At 43.2% G+C, this 11,248-nt stretch overlaps 2 protein-coding genes across 2 annotated transcripts in view; one reads left to right on the top strand and one right to left on the bottom strand.

Annotated features, from left to right (window-relative positions):
- The window catches only part of KCTD4 (potassium channel tetramerization domain containing 4), a 5,072-nt gene extending 3,269 nt beyond the window's left edge, over window positions 1-1,803 (bottom strand). The window contains exon 1 of the mRNA XM_015423796.1: window positions 1,786-1,803. Within this exon, the coding sequence (XP_015279282.1) occupies window positions 1,786-1,803 (18 nt within the window). The remainder of the gene's footprint in view (window positions 1-1,785) is intronic.
- The window catches only part of GTF2F2 (general transcription factor IIF subunit 2), a 131,689-nt gene that overhangs the window by 43,790 nt on the left and 76,651 nt on the right, over window positions 1-11,248 (top strand). Inside the window, exon 6 of the mRNA XM_015423813.1 lies at window positions 4,650-4,731. Within this exon, the coding sequence (XP_015279299.1) occupies window positions 4,650-4,731 (82 nt within the window). The remainder of the gene's footprint in view (window positions 1-4,649; window positions 4,732-11,248) is intronic.

The raw sequence follows: 11,248 nt of genomic DNA, 5'->3' as shown, positions 1-11,248 counted from the left end.
CTCCCTCCCTCCCTCCCTCCACCTACCTATCTACCACCCACCTACCCTACCTTTCTAGGGCTCATTGTCTTTGTCCACAACGGGCTTTGCTCCCTAGTATTTTTATAAGGTGATAGGGTATTAATGTGCCTCCCGGCAGTATGTCAGGAGAGCATTTTCACAGGGCAGAGGACTGGCAGCTGGGGACAGGCAGAGAGCTGACTGGGGCATTGGGAGCCCAACTGCCTCCTTCCCACAGTCTCCTTGGCTTTTGGATCCCCAAGCAGCAGTTGGCACATTTCCCAAGTTTCTCTGCAGCTGTGAGGCTGCAGCTTTTTGAATTCTGTTGGCAAGCATCTAAAATAGGTAGGATACTTGACTGCAAATTTAATCTTTGAACCAGCCAGTCTCTGAATGCCCTTAACACCTTGTTTTATTTACACACATAAAGACATGCCTAACGGATGGTCTCCCCCCGGGCTCCGTCACCATGGCTTTGCTCGTCTGAGCAGGGCCTTCTGCAGGCACCAAGCTGCAAGTGGGCAAAGTCCAAGAGCTGCCCGTACAGCTGCCTTCCCTGTAGTGGCCCCCACCTTGAGGAACGGCCGGCCTGAGGAGGGCAGGAAGGCCCTCGCTCTCCTGGCTTCCCCCCAGGCTGTGCAAGACTGGGTTATCCAAGAGGGCTTTTCTGCACTGGGAGTTGGGGCAGCAGTGTGTCCCAAGAGGCTTCACAAAGTTACCTGAACAAATGATTGGGGACTGCGGTCTGTATATAGTTTGCTGTGGACTGGACCTTGTTGTGTAGTTTTGCATCATTTAGTGTGTCATGGTAACACTTAGAGAGCCAGTTTGGTGTAGTGGTTAAATGTGCGGACTCTAATCTGGGAGAACCAGGTTTGATTCCCCACTCCTCCACTTGCACCTGCTGATGTGACCTTGGGTCAGTCACAAGCTCTGGCACAGCTGTTCCTGAAAGAGCAGTTTGTGCCAGAGTTCTCTCAGCCCCACCCACCTCACAGGGTGTCTGTTGTGGGGAGGGGAAGGGAAAGGCGTTTGTAAGCCGCTCTGAGACTCCAAGTGAAGGGCGGGGTATAAATCCAATCTCTTCTTCTTCTTCTTATGCTTTGCTTCAGTTCTGTCTTTTAGACTTCTGGTTGGTTCTACAACCCAAATCCTATTTCACTGTTTATGGAGTGTCCCAGCATGTCGATTGTACTGACTCACTCTGTGTAATCCGCCTTGAGTCGCAGGGAGAAAGGCAGACGGTAAAGAATGTAAATGAATAAGTAAAGATGGGACTGGTCCACGTTTAGTGGCTAACAGAGCAGTTCTGTTCCAGACTTAGGAGAACATTATTGCTGTATCCCCCTGGTCGTGGAGCAAAGCCATACAGGACGGTAGATTCACTGCAGCAGCAGAACAGTACCACTGCGCTGGCATAGGGGTGCCCACTGGCAGCATCACTGATTGATGGTGGCGGAGCTGATAGATCTTCTCACTCCGAGGGTGCTCATGCTCTGCAGTCATGCAAAGATACGCCAATAGAAGAGATGGCGTAAGTTCCCTCCTGGAACCAGTGGGAAGCCCAAATGTGGTCATTTCCTCCCTCCAAACCCACAACCACATTGGAGGGTAATATGTCGATTAACGGAGCAGCCAATCACTGCACATTCTGAGGAGCGCGTCCAGCACTGGGCTGCATCACTCTGATCCTGCGTTTGTAGAGATGCAGACAGGGAGTTTGGTGAGAGTGAGCGTCACTCGCAGGGTAAAAGACAAGCAGCCAGCTAACTGCAGATATCTTACGTTCTTGGGAGGAATCATTATTCGTAATGTCCTTTACTAGGAATGAAAACAGGTCTCACTGTTTATCTCTGGTAAAATCTACTGACTCATATGAATGTGTCTCCGTGGAAGGTCTTTGAGAAGGGAGGGGCTAGCTAAAATGTGAAGGGTAGCACATGTTCGGCTGTACTATGTTAAGAGTGAACAAAGCCATTCAAACCAAATTCTTTGAGGTAGTTTAATCTCCCCCAAAGACTGTGGAGATTCCAGTTTGGGTGTAGTGGTTAAGTGTGCGGACTCTAATCTGGGAGAACTGGGTCTGATTCCCCAACTCCTCCACTTGCACCTGGCTGGATGACCTTGGGCAAGCCATAGTCCTGTCAGAGTTGTCCTTGAAAGGGCAGTTTTTGAAGAGCTCTCTCAGCCCCACCTACCTCACAGGCGATGCTCCCTCTAAGCTATGGAGTCCTGTGAGCAAAAATTCTACTTTGTGAGCTCCTGGCATTAAAGTTGTGAGCAGGTGATTTGGCTACTGCATCAATTAGTTTGCTCTGGAGCCCCATCCTTCCCGAGCTAAGACAAAAATGTGTGAGTTGGAGGCTAAAAAACTGTTGAGCTAGTTCACACCAACTCAGCTTAGAGGGAACACTGCTCACAGAGTGTCTGTTGTGGGGAGGGGGAGGGAAAGGAGTTAGTCAGCCGCTCAGAGACTCCCGACTGAAGGGCGGGGGTATCAATCCAATCTCCTCCCCCCCCCCTCCTGTCTTCTCATAGGAGCCGTATCCTGTAGGCAGAAGAAGAGGGGTTGCCGTGTTAATCCTTAAGAAACAGAGGTGGAGCCAGAAAGGAGCCCAGGCTCTGCAGCCGAGTCGCAGAGAGGGCTGGTCTCTCTTTTCCGCCCGTGTGCTCTGTGTTGGGGGCCTCCTGGCCAGCAGTGGCTCAGCTGTGGCCTTGGGGCACGTGGCCACTGGCTGTCGGGAGGGTCGGCACTGCATCTCTCCTTTCCTGTGTCTGCGGGTAGCCCTGCTGGCCTGCCGTAGAAGAACAGGACTTGAGTCCAGGGGGGCACCTGAGAGACCGACAAGAGTTTCAGGGCGGGAGCTTCCAAAAGGGCCAACGATCTTGTCGGTCTCTCGGGTGCTCCCGGACTTGGATTTTGCACCTTTGGTGTGTATCTCGACCTCTGGAATGCAAACCCTGGCTTTTTGGTTGGATCATGGCAGTCCTGGGCAGGGAAGGACCATGGCTTAGTGGTGGGATAACTGCTGGGAGTGCAGAAGGTCCCAGGCTCAGTCCCTGGCAGTAACTGACGCGAAAGACCCCTGCCTGAGACCCTGGACAGCAGCTGCCAGTCTTAGCAGACTGTGCCGGCTTTGAGGGACCGACGAGGATCTGGTTCCGTGTGCAGTGGCTTCTTGTGTGCTCATGTGTGCATCAAGGCTCCTTCCGTTGCCGTGTGAATGAGTGCGTCTGTGGAAAGACAGGTGTGTGGGATCTGCCCCCCTCCATCCCAGTGGGGCCACTGGGTGCTGGCACTCCTGAGCGCGTGCTGCCAGCCCACCCAGTTCGATTTCTCAGGCTGATGGGTCTGCCCTGCAGGGGTATAACTCAGGGCAAAATTGGATAATTAGGATAAATTGAAGGCCTAACCTTCATCACAACCTGCATTCTTATGACAGCACATTCTGGGGAGAGGGGAAGGCTGCAGACAGCTGGGGCTGCATCTGTCCCCCCCCCCCAATGGGCTAGCTAGAAGTTCAAATTTGGGGATGGCAAAGTGGAGGCGGGATTCCAGTGACCAGCAGTGTTGGCCAAAAGCAACAGAACACAGTCTGAGTCCAGAGGGGCACCAGTTCTGGGTAGAAGCTTCCGTGTGGACGTGCACATGCACAGCGTATAAACTTGGCCGGTCTTCAAGCTGCTCCTGGGCTCAGACTGTGCTCCAAAGTGGAAGAGGGTTCATGCCGACAGTAGGCTTTGGAGAAGAAGAAGAACGGGGAATCTGAATAACCTCTCCCTAAGCTGCGCCAAATGTGCAAGGGTTGCGGACGCATGCTTCCTTCATGCCGTTGAGGCTATCTCTGTCTGCCGAGGGCAGCACATGGACGATTAGGGGGCGGGGCGGGATAACTTTTGAAATCCTAACATTTCTGGTGCTGTAGGATTGGCCTCTCTGGGATCCCTTGATCCACTGGCTCTCCAGGCTGCCAGCCAACATAGCCCCGGGGAAGCTGTTCCGCCCCAGAAGCTTTTGGCCCTTCCTGTCTCCCCCCCCCCCCATCGTTTTTGCTCCAGTTTCCTAACTGAGCTCAGTAGACAGTAGACAGTGTAATTGCGGTAATATTGCGGTAATATTGGGGTCACACAGTCCTGATACCTGGGCTTATAGAAGACTTTCTCTGTGCCAGATCCCCCCCCACACACACAATTTACTACAAAGTAAAGAGATAAAAGAATAAAAGACAGCCTCCCCCCACCATTCCTTGCAGATTACCTTAGGGAACATGGGAAGATGAAGGCTGATTTATATACTGTATTTTTGTACACAGTGTGATTGAAATTGACACATTTTGTTTGTTCTTAATAAATAAAACTTTATAGATGCAAATCTTTTGCAGACATTTTGAAACTGTCTTCTCCTAAACCAGAAAATGTAGGAATATGAAACACATAGATGTGTGGACAGTAATGTGGTTGGTTTGTTAGAATTGCTGATTTGACTTTTGTTTCTGTTGTACAAGTAAAACAGTAATAAAAATCTGGAATTGGGTGTCTGGAGCAACTTCCTGTATCTGCAGCCTGCATTGTGCTGCCCCTGATCAGAACAGCCGCCCCTGGCTCTTTGCATGAGTTCTGCTGCTAACCTGTGTCTGTCTCTCTTGAAGAGAAACTGTCTTTGGAAGGAATCGTGGTCCAGCGCGCAGAATGCCGGGCTGCAGCCAGCGAAAATTATATGAAATTGAAAAGGTGAGCATAAATCAAGCTTTTGTATAACTCTGCGATGTGGCTCGTGGTGCTGAAGGAAATGCGTACACTTGGGCAATACGCACAGTTTGGAGAGGAGCACTGCATGATGTCATTGCCCTGCTGTCTTTGACAAGCTCCCCACCCCGACCCCGTCACGCAGTGGCCTCTGGCCGCACGGTTGAAGGGGATGGCTTGGGCAGGACCGTGGCCCTCAGCTTGCCCAGCTGCTCAGTCCATGTGCACCTCAGGGCCAGCCTCGGGGCCTTCGGGCAGTAGGGGCACTGCCTCGCACACTTTCTGATTCGGGGTGGGGGTGGGGGGCGGGAGTTGTGAGTTATAACAGGGGTCCCCAACCATTTTGAGTCTGTGGGTGCCTTTGGAACTCTGACACTTGATGGTGAGCACTGTCACAACATGGCTGCCGCAGGAGGAGGAGCCATCCGCAAAATCTCAGGAAGTGACGTCATGCACAACTCTGATAGCAACTCCTTGACACTTCCGGCAGAAACTCTGCTCGACAGGGTGCCTTCTAAAATGAACGTATTGTTTAAAAATATTTCCTTGCCTACACACAGCTTGCCTTCAGTCACCCAGTGAAGATCCTTGTGCTGTGCTGTGGTGGCATCTGGTGCCAAAGCAACAGGTTAAGAATCTGCAGAGCCAGTCCGATCTCCAGTGGCCAGTCAGAAGCCCTGCTGGGCAAAAGCCCCACCTGGTCCCGCCCACTTTTTAGTAATACTTGTTGGGCACCAGGAAAGGTGTCAGCGTGGGCCCAGAATCACAGCGAAACTCTTCAGGACCCAGTACTTGAGAGCTTGAACACGGAAGGCCAGGCTGGGCCATAAGGACTGGAACTGCAGCACTCTTAACACTGGAGCAAAGGGAAGACTGCACCTGTGTCATAGTCTGCTGCAACCCAGGTTGTTGGCTCTTAACTGGCAGCTGGCCCTCAAGAGCCCTGGCACCTGGGAGCAGGGAGACCGTGGTGTTGGTTTCTTTCTTTTTCTTTTTTAATAAATTTATTTTCCAAGTTTTCACCTTTACATTCCATATATATAGTATAAGATAATTCATCAAACATTTATACATCTCCATAGATTGTTGTTTTCGAATTATAATATTTTCACTAGCGCTTTTTCCACACATTATACTCTTCTTTTATATTTTAGCCAGTCGTATATATACTTCCATCTTTTCCAAAATACATTCTCTGATTTGTTTTTCAATTCTAAGCTCAGTTTATCCAATTCTGCAATGTCTAAAATCTTATGTTTGAGTTCTTTTATCGATGGTATATGTTTTGATTTCCACCGTCTTGCTATCAATATTCTTGCTGCTGTTTATATATATATTATTATTACCTTGTGATTTTTTATATTGTCCGGGATCATGTTTAATAAATATATTTCAGGTTTCATAGGTAGATTTATTTTAAATACTTCTCGTATGATTTTGTGTATTTTTTTCCAATATTGTTGTAGTTTCCCACATCTCCACCAAATATGGAGATATGTCCCTACGTTTTTTCCACATCTCCAACATAAGTTTGAAGATTGGGGGAAACATTTGGCAATTTTATCAGGGGTCCAATGCCACCTGTAAAACATTTTATAGATATTTTCTTTGTAGGGGATTGCTTTCATATATTTTATTGACTTCCACAACTTGTTCCATTGAGCTATATTTACGGGGGTTCCTATCTCTTTGTCCCAGGTCATCATTGACTTTTTAATAGTATCTTTTTCTAATGCTTCCTCCAATAGTTTAGAATACAGTTTCTGGATTAATTTATCGTTAGACGGAAGCCATATTTTATCTATTTCGTTTTGATTAGTATAGAATCCTGTTTTTTTATCTGTCGCGTATCGAGTGTTAATTATGTTTTGGTCCCACCAAGTTATTTTAATATTTTCTTTTCTTAATACATCTTCATTTTTAAGTTCCATTTTTTCATTCAGGAGAGTGCCGTATGTTAGTTTGGGTTGACCTATCAGTACTGATGGTTTTATGAAGGCTTCCAATGGGGAAATCCATAGAGGAGTCTTATTATAAAATTTACTTTTTATAATGTTCCAGGTTTTCATCAAAGCTGTTCTTATTATATTTGTATGGAAGCTAGAGTGGATTTTATCTTTTCCATACCACATATATGCATGCCATCCCATTGGGAGATCTGCTCCTTCTAATATCAATGTTCTTTCATCTTTAAGTTGGGCCCATTCTTTAATCCATGTCATTGCCGCTGAGTGGTAGTATAGCTGCCAATTTGGCAGTGCAAATCCACCTTTCATCTTACTATCTTGTAGATATTTAGTTTTAATTCTTTGTCTTTTTGATTGCCAAATAAATTTATTTGTTATTTTCTCTAAATCTTTAAGGAACTCATAATTTTTAAGTATTGGTAGGTTTTGCGCTAGAAACAAGAATCTTGGTAAAATATTCATCTTTATGGTCGCTATCCTACCCATTAGAGACAGGTGTTTTCGTTCCCAGTTTTTCAAATCTATACTGATTTCTGTGAGGAGTTTTTTGTAATTGTTTTCAAATAGCTTTGCAGAGTCATCTGATAGCCAAATACCTAAGTATTTGGCCTTTTGTACTACTTCCATTTTTGACATTTCCTTTAATTTTTTTATCAGTCTTTGGGAGCAGTTTTTGACTATTATCTTGGTTTTTTGGATATTAATTTTGAACCCAGCTACCTGGCCATATTCTTTTATATCGTCTATTAAGATTGGTAGTGTTTCTTCCGGCTCTTCCAATACAAATATTAAATCATCGGCAAAGGCCTGAACTTTAAACTCTTCTCCATTTATTTGTAGCCCTTTTATTGTTTTGTTAGACCTGATTTTATCAATTAATGACTCAATTATAAATATAAATAATAGTGGGGAGAGGGGGCAACCTTGCCTTGTGCCTTTCTGAATTTGGATACTTTGGGACGCTTCGCCATTTATTAATATTTTGGCACTTTGTTTGTTATACATAGCCTTAATCATTGTATAAAAATTTTCCCCACACTCCCATAGCTCTAGTTTTTTAAACATATATGTCCAATTTATATTGTCGAATGCTTTCTCTGCATCTAAGAGAATTAAAGCCATTTGTTTCCCAGGTTGCATTGCGTAGTATTCTAACACATTTATTATATTCCTTACGTTGTTTTGTATCTTTCTCTTAGGTAAGAATCCTGATTGATCTTTTTGAATTACTTTCGAAAGCACTCTTTTCATCCTGTTGGCCATTATTTTTGCAAAGATTTTATAATCGGTATTTAATAATGAGATGGGCCTATAGTTCTTTATTTCTTCCTCATCGGAATTTGGTTTATGTATCAAAGTGATCAGTGCCTCATTCCATGAGGTCGGGATTAGTTTTGACTGGGGTATATTATTAATTAATTCTTTAAATGGTTTTAGTATCTGCTCCTCAAATATCTGATAAAATTCAGTTGGGATTCCATCAGGACCTGGCGATTTCTTTTCCCCCCCGTCTTTTATCGCTTCCATTATCTCAGTGATTTCAATAGGGTTATTTAGTACGTCTAACTGTTCTTTGTTAAATTTCCCTTTTTCCGTTTTTTTTTGGTAATCTTGTATTTCTTCATCTCCTATTTCATCTTTTTTATATAGATTCCCATAAAATTTTAGAATTATCTTTTCTAAATCTTTTTGTAGTGTCATTTCTTCTCCATTCTCATTTTTAAGTCTTTTTATTATTCTTTTTTCCTTTTCTTTTTTTAACTTATAAGCTAGCCATCTTGTGGGTTTATTGGCATTCTCAAAATAATATAGTTTTGCCCTTTCTATTTTCATTGCTGTTTCTTTTGTTAGTAGTAAATTAAGTTGATGCTGTATCTTATTTATTCTATTTCTTACATTTTTTAAATCTTTCTTTGATTTTATATTCCTATTTTCTTCTTTTTGTATTGCCCTAGTTAACGTATCAAATTTCTCTCTCTCTTGTTTCTTTTTCCACGCCCCCTGATTTATCCACCATCCTCTTATGAATGCTTTGAATGCATCCCATATTATCTCTATGGAGGTATCTTTGGAGGTATTGTTTCTAAAAAACTCCTGTAACAAAGTTTTGGTTTTCTTCACTATCTCTTTATCCTTCAATAAATTTAGATTCATTGTCCATCTTGGTTTCCTAGTATTTGTTTTGAGTTTTAGAAATATCGGGTTATGGTCAGCAAAGGAACTAGGTAGTATTTGTATCTCCTCTATACTTTGGACAAGGTCTATCGACACCCATGCCATATCTATTCTCGACCACGCGCTATGTCGAGCTGAGTAATAGGTGTATTCTTTTTTTTCTATGTTTTTAATTCTCCAGATATCTATTAGTGATAGTTCTTCTGCCAGATCTAAAAAGGTTTTAGGTAGGTTGTTGCTTGATTTTGGTGCCTTAGATTTTGTATATTTCCTATCTAGTATTGGGTCATATACCGAATTATAGTCTCCTATCACACATATTTCCTCAAAGGTTGTCCCCATCAATTTCTCTTGGATTTGTTTAAAGAAAAATGCTTGATTTTGATTAGGTGTGTAAATGTTTAATATCAAGGTTCTCTTTCGATTGACACTGCCACACCTCTTCCCTCTTCTAGTACGAATTCTAACTTAGGTTGTAGGTGGTCTTTTGGTGGCTGTTTTAAAGGGGAAAAAGACTTAAAACTGGAATATGTGTTAGCATATCTAAAAGATGAAGGACATAGACGTGAAATGTCTCAGACTGCAAATGACTTGTCTCTCCTCAGCATAAAGCGTGATTATAAAAGGGAGAATGCCTAGAGAGATATAAAATGCCGCAACTGTGGGAAATTCGTGCATATGGCAAGACATTGTAGATCAAAGACTTTACCAGAACAAAGAGATCGCCCCACATCTTACCACTCTGAAACCAGACCCCCTAAGGGGCGTGGCGAAGGAAAGCCAAGTAAGGCTAGTGATCACTATGAGAAACGAGGTGTGTTTGTTATCACAGAGAAACAGCATAGAGCTGATGTTGTGAAGCAAAACAGTATAACTAAAGGGCACAGCAATCAGAATACATCAAGTAACAAAAAATTGCTGCAGTAGTTCAAACATTCACAGAATGAAGACAATTGTATATTGGCATTTCCATGTTGTTTTAATCCAAAGTTTCTTTTTTCAACAGGTCAGGACATCAAGTCACTGAAGTGCTTTACGAACTTCCTCGAGTTTCAATGTTCGTTTCGAGGCTTATCTTTATCAAAATGCCTATTTCAAATAAACACAATACATATCATGTAATATAGGAAACAGGAACCCCAAAAGGACTGATCTTGTACTATTATAATAAAAATTCTTATATACATACTGTTTTGTTGTAATTCTTTCACAGAGCAATCCAATAGTTAAGAAGTTGACACATTCTACAATTTGAGTAAAAGTTACAGTTAATACAACATTCATATTCCCAAGAGGTCAAGCAGTTTAAACATACGTTCAAATCTTACCCGAATGGCTAAGAATAGCTCCTAAGTTAACAAATAGCTCCTTTTAGCAGACAACGTCTTAGCAACTGGTGGCAAACAAGTGTTATATATGTAAATTTCTAGATCACGTGTATTAAACGCCACGGAGGCCAACTTATCGGGTGCAAACATCGAAAATCCTAAATACATCACAATGAGCCATTATAAAATAAATAATGTACAATCAGAGAATCTCTACAACAGAATTTCCATATTATTAACAAGTATGAAGACCAAACATGCGAAGTTTATTCTCCTAAAAAACAAGAGAGCTCCAACGCGGCATTTAACCCCCTGGGTTGTTCCGTTTGTAATTTGAAGGTCCAATAAGCCTCTCTTTGTAATAGTAGCTTGTGTGTATCTAACACAGTGAATGGTTTAGACCGTACTGCCTCTAATACTACACAATTAAAGTCATTGTGTCCATGTCCCTGTAAAGATTCTCTCTCCTCCCCAGACCACACAGGACTGGGAGGGGAAAGAATTCTTTACTGGAACAATGGATTTACACAAGAACCCAAGAGAGATAGACTCTCTGGATTTAAGAACAATAGCCACCAGAACCTTTCCAACTATAGTCCCCTCCCAGTGCAAGAGCAAGGTTCAAACTCTTAACTGGCCTCTGGGACTTATTACAAGAACACTCTTAGCAAAGTAGCATAATGTGAATGAATGAATTTATTGTAACAGCGATTAGCCAGCAATATAAAACCAGAATAAATAAATTACAATGGCCAGATAGTAAAATTTCCAAAATTCAACAAGGTAAAAAGACCAAACTGTAAATACGCTGCCATAAAGCACAGTATAGTATAAAATAATAAAATATAGTACCGAAAGGAACGGTACCAGTTAAAATCAAACAGTCTTGACCCTAGTTACAACCATCCTGCTGATGCACTTCTACCACCAAGGAACAAAATTTCGCGATCTGATGGAGGGCTGCATATTCAAGATTAAGAAACAAGTTCTCCATCTTGTCCTGATCCGAAGTGCCTGCCAGGAGGGGATCAA

This window comes from Gekko japonicus, unplaced genomic scaffold (assembly GCF_001447785.1).
Source record: "Gekko japonicus isolate JY-2015 unplaced genomic scaffold, Gekko_japonicus_V1.1 scaffold2207, whole genome shotgun sequence".
Lineage (NCBI taxonomy): Eukaryota > Metazoa > Chordata > Lepidosauria > Squamata > Gekkonidae > Gekko > Gekko japonicus.
Note: the sequence above shows the minus strand (reverse complement) of the source record. Positions and strands in the feature narration are given on the sequence as shown.